The sequence below is a fragment of the Ovis canadensis genome, chromosome 25 (assembly GCF_042477335.2).
Source record: "Ovis canadensis isolate MfBH-ARS-UI-01 breed Bighorn chromosome 25, ARS-UI_OviCan_v2, whole genome shotgun sequence".
Taxonomy (NCBI): Eukaryota; Metazoa; Chordata; class Mammalia; order Artiodactyla; family Bovidae; genus Ovis; species Ovis canadensis.
This window is the reverse complement of record NC_091269.1, coordinates 27930090-27952428: the sequence shown is the minus strand read 5'-3', so window position 1 is coordinate 27952428 and position 22339 is coordinate 27930090. Positions and strand designations below refer to the sequence as shown.

The 22339-nt window shown below is 39.3% G+C and overlaps 1 protein-coding gene across 1 annotated transcript in view; it reads right to left on the bottom strand.

Annotated features, from left to right (window-relative positions):
• RYR2 (ryanodine receptor 2) overlaps window positions 1-22339 on the bottom strand; it is an 809907-nt gene that overhangs the window by 274986 nt on the left and 512582 nt on the right. The window contains exons 28-29 of the mRNA XM_069571617.1: window positions 8889-9097; window positions 6634-6808 (exon numbers count right to left, since the gene is read on the bottom strand). Coding sequence (XP_069427718.1) covers window positions 6634-6808; window positions 8889-9097 — 384 coding nt within the window. The remainder of the gene's footprint in view (window positions 1-6633; window positions 6809-8888; window positions 9098-22339) is intronic.

Sequence of the window (22339 nt, the reverse complement as noted above, 5' to 3'; positions counted from 1 at the left end):
TTCCTCTTAAGAGTGTTAAAGTTTCAAGTCTTATGGTGAAGTCTTTAATCCATTTTGGGTTGATTTCTGTGTATAGCTCAAAATCATGTTGTGCACAACCACAGAAACATTTTCCGTATGGTTCAGAATTACATAAGGGTCCAATTTCATTCTTTGCATATGAATATCCTATTATCCCAACACCGGTTATAGAAAAGATACATCTTTTCTGACTCTGTGTTTTTGGTATCCTTATCAAAGATCAGCTGATTAGATATGATTAATCTCACAATAAATTTTATCTCTCAATAAAGTTTAATGATCTTCTCTTTAAAGTTCTGTGCACCTTATTAGAGTGATGACTAGTGACTCCTGAAAACTCCTAATATTACTGTAAATGGAGTTTTCTATTTAGTTTCACAGGTTTTCTGTTAGTATAGAAATGATAGCTTGCTAAATATTCCAATTATTCCTAGTAATATCTGTAGCTTCTTTTTAGGGCAGTGGTCCCCAACCTTTTTGCCACCAGGGACGAGTTTTGTGGACAACAATTTTTCCACAAAAAATTGTGGAAAAGGGAGAGGGTGGTTCAGGCAGTGATGAGAACCACGGGGAACGACAGATGCAGCTTTGCTTGGTCGCCCCGCCACTCAGTTCCTGCTGTGTGGCCTGGTTCCTACCAGGTGGTGGGCAGGTACAGTCACGGCCTAGGGGCTGGGGACCCCTGCTTTAGGGTTTTCCCTGCAAACGATTACTTTATCTGCAAATACAGGTTGCTGTTCCTCTCATTCCAGTTCTTAACATTGCCAATTTCTTTTCCTTGTCATATTAAAAGTTTGAAAATCAGTTCAGGAATAGACACTTTTTAGCACAAGAATATACTAAAGTACTAAAAGAGTTTATAAACATTCTATATTTAAATTTTTCTTACATCTACCTGTCTTTATATCTGTGCCATACTTGACTTGGGATTTCTTTCCATTTTCATAACTACTTCTTATTGCTATAGAGAATGTCAGCTCAGACATTAATATATTGGCTAGTAAAGCATCAAAAGAACAATGTTGTTAAGATATATAACAATATATTTATTGTCCACTAGCCCTGTTCTTGTCTGTTATGGTAAGAATTACTTCCACTGGTCTCTGGAGGAAGTGTATTAAGAAATGCTCCATATAAAAATTATCACTTAAACAACAAACAAACAAAAAAACTTTAGTCCCAAGTTTGATATGGAATAAACTCTGGCTTTGGTAAGATGAAACAGACTCTGGATGAGTCAGCAGAACTCCTTTCAGGTCCCTGCTATATAGCATGCATCTTAGTTTGATTGGCCACCAGGCCTCCGTGACTAAAAGTTAGAACGTCTTCTATGTTATGAGAAAGACAATTTGTGATAAAAATAACTCCTGATTAGTTAACTGCATATGGATAGGGGGAATATATCTAAAGATTCCTGATGAAGAGACATGCTTGAGGTGGAGCAGTGAGCAAGCATAAATTCCTGTTCTATTCTGAACAGACAAGGATGCCTTCTGATAGGTTCAGCTGAAACTAAAACTGTATTGGTCAATTAATTTGTTTTCCATTGCTGTGAAACAAATCACAACCAATAGCAGTTTAAAATAATGTCCATTTATCATTTCCTAGTTCTATAGGTCTTCCTGGTGGCTCAGATGGTAAAGAGTCTACTTGCAATGTAGGAGACCTGGCACGATCCATGGGTGGGGAAGATCCCCTGGAGGAGGGCATGGCAACCCACTCCAGTATTCTTGCCTGGAGAATCCCTATGGACAGAGGAGCCTGGTGGGCTACAGCCCATAGGGTCGCAAAGAGTTGGACACAACTGAGTGATTTTTAGCACAGTTCCATAGGTCAGCAAGTCTAGGTATGGCATAATTGGGGTTCTCTGGTCAGTGACATAAGAAGGTAATCAAGATACTGACTGGACTGTGTTCTCATATGAAGCTCAGAGTCCTCTTCCAAGCTCCTTGGTTGTTAAAGTAATTCAATTCTCTGTAGTTGTACGATCAAGATCGCCTTTTTCTTGTGAGTTAGCAATCATGGGCTGTTCTCAGATTTTTACCATGTGGCCCTCTCATATCAGAGCAGTTTGTTCCTTCAAGTCTGGGAGATTTTATCTCATACTTTGAATCTCTCCAACTTCAAGAAGCACCCAATCTCTTTTAAGGGCTGACTTGATTAGGTCGAGCTCATATGGTTAATCTCTGCTTGGTTAGCTTAAAGTCAACTGATTACTAACCTAATCACAAAGCTATACCTCATCACATTCAGATTTTGCCCACACTCAAGAAGAGAGGATTATACAAGGCATGTCTACCAGGGAGCAGGACTCTAAGAGGCCCTCTTAGAATTCTGTCTGCAATAGAGGGTATTGCTACCTCTTTCCCTGGTCTCTTCCCAATCTGGATCCTGAATGTTTGTCAGTCTAACAGTGAGAAGAGACCAGGAAGAACTCACAGAAAACCTTACCAGGGACAGCAATTGCACTTGCCAGCGCTGTTCCTTAGTTGACATTAAAGCCAGAGGACTCTTTGAAAAATGAAGATTCAATTAATCTCTTCGTTTTATCTACAGATGCTCTGAAGTGATGTTTTTTTTCAATCCAAATAGAAGGAAGAATCCTAAAAGAGGATCTGCCACATAGATGAAATAGCTTTTAAAGTCTGAAAACTCCACTCCAGGACTACAGCTCTGTAACACTCTTGCTCTTGACCATGTAAGTCCTGGTCCTTTGAGGGGAGTTAAAAGACTAACAGATTTTGTTCTTCTACCAGAGGCCAGTATATCTCAGCAATTAGTTCTTTGTTCAAATCACATATAAGCTTTAAGGTCAAGTCTGTGGTCACCGAGGGATAGTGCATTTCCTCTTTGGGAAAGAGATCTGTAGCCTTTTAGAGAAGCCTCAATTGCATCTTTATGAAATAACCAGATCCTCACCTCGAACTAACTGAATGGCTATATCTCCACCTGGATTGAACTGGATAACCCCATCAGTCTTTCAAAGATTTTTGTAATTTTCCTTTTGATGTTATCTAGAAACAGTTTATACTGGTCAAGACATCATTTCAGTTATGTAAACTATACAAAAGGCAGAGACATCAAAATATATTTAGCCGTGTTGTCTACTGAGCTGATCAGATAGGGATGTGCAGAGTGTACATACGCATGTGTCTGTGTACATATATGTATATGTTTTATAGAGAGAAAACTTCCTGTCCATTTTATTACATAGTCCTTTTGATTGCTTTACATATGCCTAAGCTATTTCTGCAGAAACAAAAAGGAATTATGGGATCTTTAAAAACATCAAATCGAGCACGGGACAGACACAAAGACAAGCTAGGTATAATAACAATCTGAAAAAGAGCACTTATGAACCTTTTTAATACTTTAGTAACCACAGCATATTCCGGTTGACCTAAATTAAAAGTGTTTTTAATATACTCCTTTGAGCTGTAGACATCCCAAGGGCTCACTCTCAATGGTGATGGGTAAGTTAGAGAGCTCAACTCAGGGCCTCATATTATACTTTTACCCAGAGCAGTTCCATTGTAGTTTTTTCAGAAGCTATGTATTGAGTAGAGTGCACTTTGTAAAGGCCCATATGGGAAAAGAATTTTTTAAAAGGGTGGGTGTATGATTCATTTTGCTGTACACCAGGAACTAACACAACACTGTAAATCAACTATACTCCAATGACAATTTTTTAAAAAAGAAGCACCTATGTAAAGTAAACTGGAAGAGAAAGGGAAAATTCCACTTCCAAAAAAAGGATTTGAAAGTCACAGGCATGGATAAGCTTTGTAGTCCTTTTAATGGCAGAAAGTTTATTTATTTTTTTAAATTTATTTATTTTAATTGGAGGTTAGTTACTTTACAATATTGGATTGGTTTTGCCATACATCAACATGAATCTGCCACAGGTATACATGTGTTCCCCATCCTGAACCCCCCTCTCTCCTCCCTCCCCATACCATCCCTCTGGGTCATCTCAGTGCACCAGCCCCAAGCATCCAGAAAGTTTAAAATTATGACTAGCCCTTATAAAGTTAACAGTTAACGGTCATGGCTAAATAAAACTTATCACCTGCTTTGGAGACCAAAAGGATACTTTCTAACACATCCAATAATAATCCAATGAATGGACCACAGAATTTTAAGATAATTCATCAGAAAGCTCTTTATAATCCTAACATCATTCTATGAATCTATGTGGTATAAATTAAACATGCAAAACTTACAAAGTCATTTTTAAAATTTAACTTCAAAATAATAAAAGCATAATATGCAAGCATTTTAAAACAACAATTATAGAAATAAAACCTCAGGTTATATAGTACTATATAGTACTACAGTACTGGGCAGTATGGACATTACACAGAAAAACACACCCTCTCTCACCTTCCCTGTGATATGCTGACACTCATATCCCAGAAACAAAACCAGCGGAGGGGAGATAGGTGATGGAAGGTTAAAGGGAAGGATGGGAGCACCCTGTAGGGCTCCTGAGCCGGAATCCTTCCCTTCTCCCCTATTTCTTATTTGTAGGAAATAGACTGTGGCCTCCTTGAACTACCCCAAGTTCCACAGGGCAGATTCGAACAGTCGCTAATTAGGAAAGGGAGGGATAGAAACAAGAGAGGAACAGCCAAGAAACAATAGTGCAGCCTTGGGACAGGGTCCAGGTTCTACCTCAAAAGATACACATAAAAATATCTTTAAACTCTTCAGAGAACCAAAACCCCCCACAAACGGAGGATGCCAGCATTCTGCATTCCAGAATTAAGGAACCAGAAATACTCATCAGATTACCTGAGATCAGACTGAAGAAATGCTGTCCTATGCACACACACCCTGATCTCAGTAACCCCACCCTTGAACCAATCACTATTAAACTCCTCACCAAATCCTTCTGATGGCAGGAACCCACTGGCCCCCCTCTGCCTGCAAAGCAATAATGCTATTTTCTACTTCACCCCAAACTCTGTCTCTGAGGTTCAATTTGGCACCAGTACAGAGGCCAAACTTTCAACATCAGTTTCATCCACTATCCAGAGATACAGGTATTCAAAACAAGTTGTAAAAAGGCAAAATTCCTACTATTTTCACAAATCTATGTTTGAAATCTATGGTCACACCTACTCAAATCCCTGGGTCATGCCTGCTTGAAAAATATGGGCTTACCTATTCAATTCCTGGGCCAAGAACATTCCCTTGAGGAGGGAATGGCAATAAGCTCCATTATTCTTGCCTGGGAAATCCCATGGACAGAGGAGCCTGGTAGGCTGCAATCCTTGGGGTCACAAAGAGTCTGACATGACTCAGCACACCTGCTCAAAAGCTCAGTTAATGAATAACTATAGAACTTCATGCAAATAATGAACTGGTTAAGGTTCTTTTAGGGTTGGTGAGAAATTTATAGACTTTTTAAAGTATTGATTGAGGTACATCTTAAAATCCAAGACTATATATACATATATTAATATAGTCAAGTAACAATTACTCAGTTATATCCAACTCTTCTTGATTGCATGGACTGTAGCCCTCCAGGCTTCTCTGTCCATGGGATTCTCCAGGCAAGAACACTGGAGTAGGTTGCCATGCCCTCCTCCAGGGGACCTTCCAGACCCAGGGATCAAATCTGTATCTCTAACATCTCCTGCATTGGCAGGTAAGTTCTTTACAACCAGTATCACCTGAAAAGCCCCAATAAGATATATTCAGTCATTTTGAAAAAAAAAAAGTGTTAGGTTATTTTGTTTATATGCTCTAGATTAACACAATTCAATAGAATTCTTGTTGATGATTTAAATGTTCTGTATCTCTCCTGCTCAATTGGGCACCACTAACCATAGGCTCCTGTTGAGCATTTGAAATGAAGCAAGCGCCATTAAGAAACTCAAGTTTTAAATTTATTTCATTTAAATTAATATAAATTCAAAGAACCTCATTTTATGACAGTGGCCACCCATTGGAAGTACTGTCCTATAAAATACCTACCGTCTCATTTCTTTCACAAACAGCTTTGTCTTTCTCTTACAACGCTTTTCAAGGTCATCTCAGAGTCCCACAGGCAGAGGTATCTTTACCCTGCACTGTGCTTCCATGGAATTTTCTGCATTTCTTTATTTTAGAACTTATCCACGGAATAGAAATTGTGCAGGTGCAAACTTGCCCTGCTAAACTATTGTCTGCATAACAGTAAGACAATGCTTCATTCCTGTCATCTCAGAATCCAGAGAGGGCCTGATATGCAGTAGGCTTTCGATATATTTTTTGAAATGAATGAAAGAAAAGAAGCTATAAGCAGCTGATTGAACCGAGAAGTTCTAAATGAACATTTAATATGTGTGGAAAACTATCCTTTGCCCGCCATTGTATTTTCTTACTCGCATTCATAAAAACCATTTATGCCTTAGCAAAATCCTAGCTCCGAAGTACAGAGAGAGTTTCTGCTTAAGTTATTTCAAGGCTTTTGGATCTAATAAGCCTTATGGGCACCACTGTGGTTTACAGCTGCAACTCATTTGCTTGCTCACCCTCAAACTGAGATGTTTGGTAAAGAGGCATCAGAACAAAGAGCTTCCCTGTATCCCAACGTGAACACAACACAAGACGCAGTACACTTACCATCACCAACATCAAAGTCCTTGAAAGCCAGTTCTGAACCTGAATCATCAAGAAGGATTTCGCCATTCAGTGTGAACATCATGGTGTGTTCTGTCATGTCAACCATACACCCCACAACATCGCCAGCTTGCCAGGAGCGCCCATAGTGCTCATTGCCCTGGTGCCACCGCTGGGCCTGGAGACAGAAGAGCCACTGTCACAGAAAAAGCCAGACCGGTACCCACCCACCGCGACTGGCATGATTCACAGCAGCCCTTGTGTTAACGTAGTGGGGGGAAGAAATGCAGTCAGCCCATCTGTCTACAGCAACTCGCTAAGTGATGTGGAGGTACCCAGGGATTCTGAATCCTTGACATTAACATCATATGTCGTTGAATGTTGAGAAAAACTCAAGTGCTACTTCATGATTTGAGTCTATTATTTTAAAAAAATCGAACCCTATATCCTTTCTGTTAAAGGAAAAACTGTGTCTTTAGAAATTTATTTTTCTCACTACAATGAACACTTCCCAGGATATGAGTTGTTTTTCTCCACTCCCCCAACACTTCCCAGGATATGAGTTGTTTTTCTCCACTCCCCCAAATACAGAGAATTATGAACAGAGAATCAGCTGGGAACTGATCACTGAAAATGACATTCTAATTTTCAACTCTTTCAAAATAAAATTCCATTTCTTGGAACCAGTGGCACTCACATTTTAGCAAAATAGAAAACTGAAGCATTTTAGTATAGAAAGGGTTTGAATCAAACTTAAATACATTCTTTAGATATTTACTGAAATAATAAGCCAAAAATCATGTACATATATGTCAACACTGCTTTATCTATAACACAGGCAAAATCTCATAAATACATTTGAAACATGGTCTTGATAAATGTGACCTTTGAATCTGTAAGTATATTACAATGATTTGCAGATACAAAATTATAGTATTTTATCAGATAAATCTTTTTGTTTTTCCCTAATGTATCATCTTCATTGTAAACTGATATATAACAGAATATATTCACCAATGCAAAACAATGATTTTCCTGAAGTATAACACACTGTACTTTTTAAAAATTTATTTAACCAAATTAGGTACCAAAAGGTGTTAAATTTTTCTATCTATCTGATATAGAAAATAGGACTCAAGAAATGTAACATTTCAGAACAAAGTGGGTCAGTTGCCCTAGAAGACACAATACTGATTTCTAGTACAAAAAGGCTTTCCTAGACACACACCTGGCTACCCAAATGTCAAATATCTTCACAATTGCTGATTTATTTTAATTTTTTTCTTTAATTAGGAAAAAAGCTCCCTCCAAAGGAATATAAATTTACTGAAAAAAAATTAGCAAATTAAAATAAGATAAAAGAATAAAATATCAATAATTTTATCAACCAAAACTGACTATTACTATTCTAGTGTGGTTATGTTCATATATAAATATTTTTAATTTTAAAATATTTTATACAGAAAAAGTAAACATTCAATGTTTATATAATGTACAAATAAACAATGTACCAAAAAAGAAGAAACTTACCAGCTTTCATCAAACTGAAAAAATTAAAATTACTCATAACACTGAAAATGGAAACTTTTGGTGATTATAAACAACAAACAGCATGACTGTGGCTATTAAATGTTTATATCTATCATTAATTATTGCTTGAGGATAATGGACTTGCTATGTCAAATGGATATATTTTGCATTAGCATATAGAGTTTTAATGCTTTTGATAGATGAGGATGATTCACCCTTTTTATATGATAGACAATATTTTACTTCTTAAACTTTGAATAGTCTTGAATTTTCACAGGGTGAGAGGTCTCAAAATGTCTCAAAACGTTTTGAGACTACAGACAGAAGTTCTCCTAGAAACTATATTCTGAGTTTGGGTTCAGGAAAGCACAATATTAATATTACGTGTGTGTGTATTCAGTTGGTGTTCGACACTTTGTGACCCCAAGTACTGTAGTCTGCCAGGCTCCTCTGTACATGGGGTTGCCCAGCCAATGATACAGGAAAGGGTCCCCATTTTCTCCTCCAGGGGATCTTCCCAACCCAGGGATTGAACCCACATCTTCTCATTGGCAGGCAGATTCTTTACCCCAGAGCCACCTGGGAAGCTGGACCATCAAAAGGAAAACGAGTGGAGATGCGGGGAGGCAGTGTGGGGCTCACAGCACGCGGATGCTTTAGTGCACAGTAGCCTACAAAGGCAGGAACCTACAAACTCCTGTGTCTGGCGCCCAGCAAAGCGCACTCACCTTGAAGCCATCAAAAGCAAAGGCACGTTCATCTGAGCCAAGCTCCTGATCAGGTTGACACCCTGGCCTGCTCCAGCCAACTCGCATGTCTCCAGAAGTGATCGCCTCAAATTCAAAATACCACCTTCCAGCCTTCACAGCATACGTTTTCTCAGCACGGAAGATGCGGAACCTCTCTCCTGTGCCGCTGCACACTTCAGCTCTGGCAGCTGTGAATGTAAAGGGGTTCTGGTGATCACTGAATGGGAAATTGAAAGAGGAGGACAGATACCACGTAACTTACAGGAACAACGCTAATGACACCTTCTCATCTTGATTCACATGTAACAAAGTGTTTTCATATCAGATGGAACTAGCTGGGTCAAGTGCAAAGTATACAAAAGGCCTGCATTTGGAGGCACTGGTGGTTAAATGTCACTAATTCTGTAAGAGCAGATGATGTTAAGATTTTTTTTTTCCTTTGGAAAAAAGTTTACCAAACACTTGGTGATTTGGTAATGGAAAGCAAAATGGTAGTGGCAAATGAGATGCACGTAAGGGCATGAATGGGCAGAAGACAATAAAAGAGGTGGGCATGGTGGGAGAAGAGGAGGCTGGAAGGAATGAGGAGAGTAACACTGCCATATATACACACTACTATGGATAAAACTGGCAGCTAGTGGGAAGCTGCTGTATCGCACAAGGAGGTCAGCACGATGCTCTGTGATGACCTAGGGGGTGGGATGGGGGTGTCATATGTAAACATATAGCTTACTGGCTTCACTGTTCAGCATAACTAACACAACATTGAAAAGCAATTATACTTCGATTAAAAAAGAAAGAAAGAAAGAGAGAGAGAGAGATGGGTTGGAGAAAAGAGGGAAGAATCAGCCAGGAAGTGAGGAGGAAAGAGAAAACAAGAAGAAAGAGATCAACATTCACAGAGAACAGTAACCATTGATAAATTTCACAGACAGGATGGCTAAGTGCATTAAGTCTTCCCCTAATCTACACCCTCACTGTAATGTGCTACACATACCAAAGCTGTGTTTAAGAGATTTGAGGAAACAACCAAAGGGTCAAGTCCAACATCAGGATTAGCGCTGTGTGAAGGGAAAAAAAAAAACATCTGTAGGAAATGAGATGTACATGACATGGATGTGCCAGTAAAAACTTCAGACCAGGGAACCTGGAGCCAGGATAGCTTTAAGATCGTCACCCTCTAGGAATTCACATGCATGCGGACACCGGTCCCCTGAACAGATATCAAAGGGTATGGTCAGCTCTGTGAAGACCAGGGTTAAATACAGAGGAGGGAATTTACGTGACTTGACCTACATCTCACAACTAACAAACAGCAGAATCTGGGAGCTGCCAAATGCCACAAACTGTGTTCTTTCCACTCTTCCTCCAGCAGCTGACACGGAATTAGCAGATACCAGCTACATATTAGTTCTCACCTGTTCTCAAGTTAGGAAAGACCTTATAACTAATAAAAGTTTAATAAGAACTTAACTATTGATATGGCTAAATAAACAAAAACACTCAAGATAAGCTCTAAAGGTTGCCAATTAACACACAGTTAGATCATCTTTAACAATTTAAGCTTATATTGAAGAAAAGAAAAATGGACTAAAGAGGTTCTAGCCCATAATAGGGGCTGGTTTAATGAAAGGATCAGTTATTGCTTTTTGCTGATTATGTGATTATAGGGGATACAGAGGAACTATATCTGATAAACCTTTTAAAAGCTGTGTTAAATTTCTGAATAAACAATATTTTGTTTTTTCACCTCAAGTACATACACACACGTGCTCACACCTAACAGCCTAGTCTGCTCCAGGCAAATCTCCTGTATCCAACAGTGAAGCCTCAAAAGTCACACACTCGTATCATGCAAGACACTCAAATATCTTCCTGAAAAAATAGATGCATTCAGGTCAGTCGCTCAGTCATGTCCAACTCTTTGAGACCCCATGGACTGCAGCACATCAGACCTCCCTGTCCATCACCAAATCCTGGAGTTTACCCAAACTCACGTCCATTGAGTCAGTGATGCCATCCAGCCATCTCATCCTCTGTCATCCCCTTCTCCTCCTGCCCTCAATCTTTCCCAGCATCAGAGTCTTTTCAAATGAGTCAGCTCTTTGCATCAGGTGGCGAAAGGATTGGAGTTTCAGCTTCAACATCAGTCCTTCCAATGAATATTCAGTCCTTTGAAAAGGACTAGCTGGATCTCTTTGCAGTCCAAGGGACTCTCAAGAGTCTTCTCCAACACCACAGTTCAAAAGCATCAATTCTGCACTCAGCTTTTTTTATAGTCCAACTTTCACATCCATATATGATTACTGGAAAAACCATAGCTTTGAGTTTAAAAATGAGGCATTTATACTACTCTATAGAGCAGACAGCATGTACAACCTTCTCTGAAAAGAAAAGGTTTGCTTTTGATACATTCAAGTTAGGAGTGGAAAGGGACTTGAATGAGAAAAACCTTCACCTTTACCTTGTTGGTAAAGGGTAAAAATTTCTCACATCTATTATTTAAAAACTGAATGATTTTTGAAAGATTGAATAGTAAACAACTTTTCAAGGACAAGAAAATTTACTATTCAGAGATAATTCTAAATGTCATGGTACTAAAAAAAAAAAAATAGGAAACGACATATTTCCAGTCAGTGTCTCCCCCAAAACAGAACACCAATCCATTGTTTCTTTAAGTCATGCTTGTAATCTTCCTGAAATGCGTCACAGAGGTACAGAATACGATCAAGGAACTACACGAACCTTGGGAGATTACGTGTCAGGAAAATAAAATGCCCTCAACATATTTATCCTTATTTTTAGTGATGCTGACATTTGTAAATACAATCATACTTATTACATTCTCATGTGGACTAACAGATTAAATTCCCAATTTCCTAAGTATGGAATATTCCATTTTTTAGAAATCTAAATTACTGAAAAATTCATGGGTCCTTTTTCCTATTTTAAGTTTCCAGGATATCAGACTCCACAAAATGCAAAATGTGCTCAAAGAGCCAAATAAATTTTAACATTAGTTTAAGTACAAATACATTGGGAAATCTGATACAGAAATATAACCACTACATAATTTCCTTAAAATCCTACTGCAAATTTCTCTGGATATTAGGATTCATCATTAATCTTCCCTACTAATAACGGTAATAAAAATAGAGGGACTATAAAGAAGATCCGGGTCAGTAAGAGGCAATGATGAAGACTTTGTTCATCCTGGCATTTTTCTCCTTGACCTCAAGCTGCTGTACTGTTCTTTTTCTTATTGAAGTATAGTTGATGTACAACACTGTACATATGCACGACAGTGATTCACAATTTTAAAGGTTTTACCCCATTTATAATTATAAAAAATGGGCTCTATTACCTGTGTTGTGCAAAATATCATTGTACCTTATTTGATACATAGTAGTCTGTACCTCTTAATCACCTACCCCTACACCTTGCTCCTCCCGCCTTCTCTCTTTCCACTAGTAACTACTACTTTCCTCTCTACTTCTGTGAGCATATTTCTTTTTCTTAAATATATTCACTACTTTGTTTTATTTTTTCAGATTCCAGACATTTGCTGTTGTTCAGTTGCTAAATTATGTTCGACTCTGTGACCCCATGGACTGTGTATGGTACGCCAGGCTCCTCTGTCCTCCATATCTCCGGAGTTTGCTCAGAATCATGTCTATTGAATTTGTGACACAACATCATCTAAGCATTTCATCCTCTGCTGTCCCTTTGTCCTTCTGCCTTCAATCTCTCCCAGCATCAGAGTCTTTTCTGGTGACCCAACTGTTTGCATCAGGTGGCCAAAGTATCGGAACTTCAGCTTTAGCAACAGTCCTTCTAATGAACAGCTAGGGCTGATTTCCTTTAGGATGGACTGGTTGGATCTCCAGCAACACAGTTCAAAAACATCAATTCTTTGGCACTCATCTTTCTTTATGGTCCAACTCTCACATTAACACATGACTATTGGAAAAATCAAGCAGAGACATTACTTTGCCGACTAAGGTCCTTCTAGTCAAGGCTATGGTTTTTCCAGTAGTCATGTATGGATATGAGAGTTGGACTGTGAAGAAGGCAGAGCGCCAAAGAATTGATGCTTTTGAACTGTGGTGTTGGAGAAGGCTCTTGAGAGTCCCTTGGACTGGCAAGGAGATCCAACCAGTCCATTCTGAAGGAGATCAGCCCTGGGATTTCTTTGGAAGGAATGATGCTAAAGCTGAAGCTCCAGTACTTTGGCCACCTCATGAGAAGAGATGACTCATTGGAAAAGACTCTGATGCTGGGAGGGATTGGGGACAGGAGGACAAGGGGACGACAGAGGATGAGATGGCTGGATGGCATCACTGACTCGATGGACGCGAGTCTGAGTGAACTCCAGGAGCTGGTGATAGACAGGGAGGCCTGGCGTGCTGCGATTCATGAGGTCGCAAAGAGTCGGACACGACTGAGTGACTGAACTGAACTAAACTGGAAAAATCATAGCTTTGACTTTCTGAACTTCTGTTGTCAAAGTGACATTTCTGCTTTTTAATATGTTGTCCAGGTTTGTCACAGACATCCAAGAAGCAAATGTCTTTTGATTTCATGGCTGTAGTCACTGTCCACAGAGATTCCGCAGCCCAACAAAATAAAATCTGTCACTGCTTCCACTTTTCTACTTGCCATAAAGTGATGGGACCAGATGCCATGATTTTAGTTTTTTGAATGCTGAGTTTTAAGTCAGTTTTTTCACTCTCCTATTCTACCCTCATCAAGAGGCTCTTTAGTTCTTCTTCACTTTCTGCTGTAAGGGTGGTGTCATCTGCATATCTGAGGTTATTGATATTTCTCCTTGCAGTCTTGATTCCAGCTTGTGATTCATCCAGCCTGGCATTTTGCATGATGTACTCTGCATAGAAGGTAAATAAGCAGGGTGACAACTTACACCCTTGTTGTACTCCCTCCCCAGTGTGGAACCAGTCTGTTGTTCCATGTCCAGTTCTCACTGTTGCTTCTTGACCCACAGAGAGGTTTCTCAGGAGACAGGTAAGGCACTCTGTTACTCACATTTCTTTAAGAGTTCTCCAGAATTCACTACGATCCACACATATGTGATACCATACAGTGCATGTCTTTCTGACTCATTTCCCTTAGTATAATGCCCTTCAAATGCATCCATGTTGCTGTAAATGTTAAAATTTTCTTCTTTTTATGAGTAATATACCATTGCATGTCTATACCATACCTTCTTTATCCACTCATGTGTTGATGGACACTTAGTTGCTCAGCCTTGTCAGACTCTTTGTGCTCCCATGGACTGTAGCCCACCAGGCCCTTCTGTCCATGGAATTCTCTACCAAGAATACTGGAGTGGGTAGCCAATCCCTTCTCCAGGGGATCTTCCCAACCCAGGGATTGAACCTGGGTCTCCTGCACTGCAGGCAGATTCTTTACCGTCTGAGTCAACAGGGACACTTAAGTTGCTTCCACACTGCAGGCAGATTCTTCACCAGCTGACCCACAAGGGAAGCCCCTAAGTTGCTTCCACATCTGGGCTACTGTAAATAATGCTGTTAGGAACATTGGGGTGCTTGTATCTTTTTGAGTTATTATTTTTATTCTTTCAGATATATACATCAGGAGTGGAATTTCTGGGTCATAATTGGTGCACTATTCTTACACTCATTGATGGCATTCAACTGAACTTGAAGTGAACATGCTGTTCATAGATATCATGCAAAGGACTTGCGCGCTTCACGGATTTTCCTCCAAATGTCCACGAGGCTCAGTTTATATTCTAATTTTCTTACATTACTATAGAGTAGCTTGCAATCACGGTTTAAAGAAGAAACAGATCAGGATTCTGTTTCTTGATAAAGTCACTAAGTGGAAATCTGAATCCACAGACATTAAAAAAAAAAAAATACCCAGGCAATCTGCAACAAATTTCTGTTGCATATCCTAAAACATTAAGCAGCTGAACACAAAAGTAGGCCCTATAAGTACCTGCTGAATTGAATCTAAGAACAAAGACTCTCTTGAGCCCTGGACACAGGAACGCTGCCAAATAGGTAACCAGCAGCATCACTGTTAAAATACAGAACTTTTCTCCAAACATGCAATTGTTATTCTTTGCTTGAATTTAAACACTCTATATTTGTATATGTCTAGCTCATGTAAGTATGTTACATAAATGATTTTTATACAGTTATAATAAGTGCAATAGTAATTGACATTTTAAAAACTGAACAGCGGATAAATTCCCATCGCACTCTATCAGGGCTACTCAAAGAAAAAATTCAGGATTTAGGCCTTTAAAAACCACTTTAAGATTAAGGGCAAGGTCTGATAATATACTGTGTTCCTTGTACCCCAGAGATCCTACCATCAAGAAGGCAAACACCAACGACCATTCAAATAGGACCTACAATAGCTACACTCACTGCATCTAAGCCATACACCAAGAGACGCTTACCACTAGAGGGCAGTCAAGATCTAACTATAGATTAAAAGTATCCGTTATTTATAATAAGCTGGAAGGCAGGCTGCTGCTAAGTCGATTCAGTCGTGTCTGACTCTGTGCAACCCCAGAGACGGCAGCCCACCAGGCTCCCCCTTCCCTGGGATTCTCCAGGCAAGAACACTGGAGTGGGTTGCCATTTCCTTCTCCAACGCCTGAAAGTGAAAAGGGAAAGTGAAGTCACTCAGTCATGTCTGACTCTTCATGACCCCATGGACTGCAGCCTACCAGGCTCCTCTGTCCATGGGATATTCCAGGCAAGAGTACTGGAGTGGGATGCCATTGCCTTCTCCGGGAAGGCAGGCTAGTCTCTTGAAAATTTTACACTTATCTAGAATCCTTTAGATCTAAAGTGATATTTGAGTGAACTCCAGGAGCTGGTGATGGACAGGGAGGCCTGGCGCACTGCAATTCATGGGGTCACAAAGAGTCGGACACGACTGAACGACTGAACTGAACTGATAAGTAAGCAATTATAAAACCTTTTAATGAATAAGCATAGATGACTTTTCCAAATATCTTAAAATATTATTTAGGACAATTCTCCAAAGATAGCACAATTTCAACACTGAGTTCATATTCATCCTGGAATACATAAATCAGCATTCTACTGACTAACAGAAAATAAATTATAACCCTGATGAATTACATAAGGTCCAATATTCTGGTCATCTGATGCAAACAGCCAACTCATTGAACAAGTCCCTGGTGCTGAGAAAGACTGAGGGCAGAAGGAGAAGAGGGTGCCAGAGAATGAGATTAGTGGACGGCATCACTGATGTAATAAACTTGGGCAAGCTTTGGGAGATGGTGAGGGACAGGGAGACCTGGTGTGCTGCAGTCCCTGGGGTCGCAAAGAGATGAACACGGCTGCATGACTTAACAACAACAGATCCAATTTTAACAAAAATATCAGGCCCTAAGGTAAGCTACATACTCTATATTCAAAATGCATAACCAACAAGGACCTACTGTATAGCACATGGAACTCTACTCAATGTTATGTGGCAGCCTGCATGGGAGGGGAGTTTGAAGAATGGATACATGAAAATGTATGGTTGAGTCTCTTTGCTGTTCATCAGAAACTACCACAACATTGTTAACTGGCTATAACCCAGTACAAAATAAAAAGTTTAAAGTTAAAAAAAAATGCTGTTAATTTTTCTGATGTCAGCGAAACAGTATAGCCAATTACAAACTGAAGTTTTAAATCTTATCTTCGTGATCACCAGACATTTTGCTTCATTCCACAAACCATCTCACATCTATCTTTTCATTTCCATTTTTCACCATCCTTCTGAAGATCACATGTTTCCAAAAGCCTCGCAACTGGTCTCTCTATCCAAGCACTCTCCCCCTCCAATCTGTTCCTTTCCACTGTCGTCATAGTACTGCTACTGAACACTCTAACCACAAATCAAACTTTCGCTTTAAAACTTTCTGAGGCTAGAATTTCTCATACAAATTTACCATACTTCTTAGCTGGGGCTTTCAAAATATTCCATATTTTATAGCCTAATCCTTCTATTTCCAACTATTGCTGTTCTCTCCCCACTTACACTCTGTATCTTAGCCTAACTTGATAATCAATTTTCCCTCATCTCTTTCTGTATTCAATTACATCAGGTACACTTCCCCCTCTGGCAAGAATGCTCTTTCTACCACCAATCCCTACTTAGTATTTTGATCTCTAACAGCGAACTCAGACACACGAACTCAGACATGGAAAATGAGTCTTTCTTATGTATGTTCCATGGGTTTCAGTGGCCACACATGATAAACAGAATAAACTCTACAGAACAAGTTAAGAACATTCATTAAACAAATAAGTAACAACAACTGTGACAACAATTACAACAAACATGGTAACAAATCCTGGAGGAAGGGAGAATCCAGAGCTGCCTCGTTTTATTGTTCAAAATGTTCAACTTTCAACAAAAATAGTGAGACATGCAAATAGCAGAGTATGTTTTATATATACGGAGGGGAAGAGTCAATAGAAACTGTCACTGAGGAATCCCAGATACTGGACTTTTAGACAAAAATGTTAAACTAGCTATTTCAAATATATCCAAAAAATTAAAAGAAACCTTGTCTAAAGAACTAAAGGCAAGTATGAGAAAAATGTCTTACCAAATAGAGATTATAAATAGAGACTGAAATTACTTTAAAAATAGACTCTGGAGTTAAAAATTATAATGACTGAAATTAAAAATTCTCTAGAGGGGCAAAACAACAGGTTTGAGCTTGAAGAAGAAAGAATCAATGAATCTGAATAAAGATCCACTGAGATTATTAAGTATGTAAAGCAGGGGGAAAAAAAAAGAAGAAGAAAAATAAGCAGAGTCTTACAGACCTGCCAGATGCAGCAAGCCTAACAATGTACACATAATGAAAATCTCAGGAGAGGAGAGAAAGAGGCAGAAAGAATACTTAAATACTGACAAAACATGTTCCAACTTTGGTGAATAAAATTAATTTACAGATACAAGAAGCTCAACAAAATCCAAGCAAGATAAACTCAAAGAAACACACAATGCACATCATAGTCAAACTACTGAAAGACAAAGAGAGGATCTTGGAAGCACCAAGAAAGCAGCAGCACATCACATACAAAGGCCCTTCATACGAGTAACAGCTGCTGTCTCATCTGAAAACATGGCGACCAGAAGGCAACGGGATGAATATACACAGTGCTGAAGGGAAACTCAACCAGAATTCTATATTCAGAAACTCTTTATTGGTCTCTCCAAGGCTTGAACACACAGCGTCACTCTCTCACTTTTCTCTCTTAGCAAACAGCCTCACTTAATATTTCAACAGAAAAGTCTAACAATGAACAGTAACAATTTCCCCAGCTTCTTCCTGATTTTCCGTAACATAGTTTACTGCATTTTTTAAATCCTGACTGCTCCGCCATCAAGCTTAGCGGTGCATGTGTTCTTCTTATGTAAGGCCAAATCTTTTATCTGTGTTGTAAATTTCATTTCCCCACCCCTAATCATCTTCATATCATGCTTCATCAAGTTCCTCTCCTTTATTTTCAACCTCTCCTTTCCACTGGTTCTTTTTCTTAGAACCAGAAAGCGCTTCTTAAAAATGTCTAAATTTCTCCTATTTAAAAAAAGGAAAAATGTAATCCTCTCTTTCTCTCTAGCAATAGTCTCAGCTGCACACACACACACACACACACACAAACGTGTATGTGTGTGTGTGTGTAAACTGAGTCTTGGTTGCTGTGTATAGTTGTCTCAAACACAACTCAAAATGAAATTCCAAACTCAGAATCTCTCCAATTTCCCATCTCTGACTGTTCCAAAACCATTCCAGACACCTCCTTCATCTTTCTACTGATTCTATTTCCAAATGTCAAATGAGTCTGTCCTATTCTTTCTATGCACAGTACTGGTTAAGTTCAGGCCAGAAAAAGTTCGGGAGTGTCAAAACACTCCTCACCAACACCACACTGCTGTCCCTACCTTTCAGTTTGTCCACATTCAGCCCATTCTCCAAAGAGAAATGGAGTGATTCTTTAAGCAGAAAAACCTTCTGTTTCAGTCTCTGCCTTCTCTCCTTCATTTCCTTCTACTTCTCAAACTCTACTTGATACTCAGCCATGCAAAACCAACTGAAAGTTCCCAGGTGCAGTCTTTCCTGGACTGCCAAGCCTTCACACACTATTCCTCTGTCTGAACAAATGAACCTGACTGATTCCTACTGATTCTTCTAAGTAGATGGTTTGAGAACACATCTCCAAATATTTTGTCACACTTCTCTAAAAAACTGTGGGCTTAAGTGTGAGATGCATTGAGTGACTCACTTCCAACAAACAGAATATGGTAGAAGTCAGTGCAATGAGCAGTGAGGCTTCTTTCTTGCACTATCTCTTAGATTACTCACTCTGGGGGAAGCCAGCTGCTACGTGAAGGAAGTATCTCTGTGAGGAGGTCTTCATGACAAGGAACTTGGATCTCTTGCCAATACACAGAGAAAATCTGAGTCCTTTAATCAACAATTATGCAATTGAACTGTCTTAGCAGCAAACCCCTCAGCCCCACTGAAGTCTTCAGATGACCGCAGCCCTGGTGGACTTGACACAAACCTCAAGAGAGGCCATGATCCAGAAATGAAGTCGCTCAGTCGTGTCCGACTCTTTGTGACCCCGTGGACTGTAGCCTACCATGCTCCTGTGTCCATGGGATTTTCCAGGCAAGAGTACTGGAGTGGGTTGCCATGCCCACCTCCAGGGGATCTTCCCAACCCAGGGATTGAACCTGGGTCTCCCGCATTGTAGGCAGATGCTTTACCATCTGAGCCACCATGATCCAGAATCACCTGACTAATCCACTTGTGTGTGCGGGCTAAGTCGCTTCAGTCACGTCTGACTCTTTGTGACCCTATGGACTATAGCCTTCCAGGATCCTGTCCATGGGACTCTCCAGGCAAGAATACTGGAGTGGGTTGCATGCCCACCTCCAGGGGATCTTCCTAACCCAGGTATCAAACCCATGCCTCTTGTGTCTCCTGCATTGGCAAGTGAGTTCTTTACCACTAGCGTCATCTGGGAAGCCAAATGAATCCATTCACAAATCCCTAAAAGATAGAAACTTTGAGATCAACAAATGTTTGTTGGTTTAAGCCATTAAATTTTAGGGAGGGATTTGTTACACAGCAGTAGATAACCAATACATCTCTTTAAGATTTTTCTGACAGCTCAGTTAAACCACTGCTGGGATACTTGGGGATTAATGCTTACATCACACAAAAGTGTGAAAAATTTAGTCTACCTTCCCTGCCTATAATGAAATCTACCTGTGGGCAAAACTTTTTCATTCATTGTTGAATATAAGCATAGTAGATGTTCAATAACTACATATTAAAATCAAATGGAAATGAGGATGATCTGGAATATGAAAGTAAGATGAAACCCAAAGATGGCATCACTGATTTGATGGACAAGAGACTGAGCAAGCTCTGGGAGCTGGTGATGGACAGGGAAGCCTGGCGTGCTGCAGTCCATGGGGTCACAGAGTCAGACACGACTGACCGACTGAACTGAACTGAACTGAAGCTGCTTTTCTTCCTTCTTGAAATTCGTATAAGTCACAAGAAAGGGAAGCATAACTTACTAACACACTGCTTCACTGATGTGTTAAGCAAGATTATATTACACTTGTAAATAATATGTATGTAAATATGTATGTTATCAGAACAACATCTTATCCAGCATCCTCCTTAATATAGTTCTCACTACACATGAATGTATCAGATGTATCTGACATAATTTATGCCCATAATTATTAATGTCTATAAATATAATCATCATTATTTTTCTCTAGCATATACTGCATGTTTCCTTATATAGGGTAAAATGTACTCTCCTCCCTGAATACTGCCTGCAATTAACTAATTCCTTGAAAACTCAAAGTTATTGTTACAGCCACGATTAATCATTTCTCTGAGCTGTAGTGGGTTTGTTTCTTTACTGTTTTCTCTTTAATTAGCTGGCTGTCATGTGTAACTTAAGAACTGAGTCAGCTTAACATTGGCAGTGCTCTATATAATTTTCAATGAATATCAGAAAAGTAATGGTATAGGAAATACATACAAATGTAGGGTAAATAAATTCCAAAAATGTTTAAAATAAAGCAGAGTTGGGGAAGAAAGTGGAGAACACACTACTAAGCGTCTAGATAGCCAAAATATAAATATTCATGTAGAAAGGAATAAAAATAAAATTGGAGGATATCAAGTGGTTGCTGTGTCAGGCTTTAAAACCATGGATGATTTTTTTTTCACTGGACCTTTACTATCATCATTATAAAATTTTTCCAGCAGAAAAGATATAGATTGTCATCTCTCCTATCTAATACTATCTAGGGAGACACAAAGGTAAGAAAATACACAGTTAGAAAGAGGCTCAAAAACATCTATGACTATTGTACACTTGCCAGATACCTGTTGTATGCATATTAGGTTTATACTTAATAGAGTAGTTGAATCAAATATTTTTAAAGTATAGAAAATACTGGAAAATGGTATACTATCACAGGCATTCTTAATGAATATGTGTGTCCTTAATATATCCAACTGTTCATTAAAGAGTGAATTTAATAGGTCGTCCCACTGCTGGGCATACACACCGCGGAAACCAGAATTTAAAGAGACACATGTACCCCAATGTTCGTTGCAGCACTGTTTATAATAGCCAGGACATGGAAGCAACCTAGATGTCCATCAGCAGATGAATGGATAAGAAAGCTGTGGTACACATACACAATGGAGTATTACTCAGCCATTGGAAAGAATACATTTGAAGCAGTTCTAATGAGGTGGATGAAACTGGAACCTATTATACAGAGTGAAGTAAGCCAGAAAGAAAAACACCAATACAGTATACTAACACATATATATGGAATTCAGAAAGATGGTAATGATAACCCTGTATGCGAGACAGCAAAAGAGACACAGATGTATAGAACAGACTTTAAGACTCTGTGGGAGAGGGTGAGGGTGGGATGATTTGGGAGAATGGCATTGAAACATGTATACTATCATGTAAGAAATGAATTGCCAGTCCAGGTTCGACGCATGATACTGGATGCTTGGGGCTGGTGCACTGAGACGACCCAGAGGGATGGTATGGGGAGGGAGGAAGGAGGGGGGTTCAGGATGGGGAACACGTGTATACCAGCGGCAGATTCATGTTGATGTATAGCAAAAACAATACTATATTGTAAAGTAATGAACCTCCAATTAAAATAAATAAATTTCTATTAAAAACAAAGGTTTGTAGATTTTTGAAAGTAGAAGCTCTTAACACTATTACTAATGACTTAAGTTCTCCATAGGATACCACAGTCACTAAAAAGATGTAAGACAAAGACACTTGCAATTATGAGAGTTTACTCATAATAATTCATGAGTGGGTATT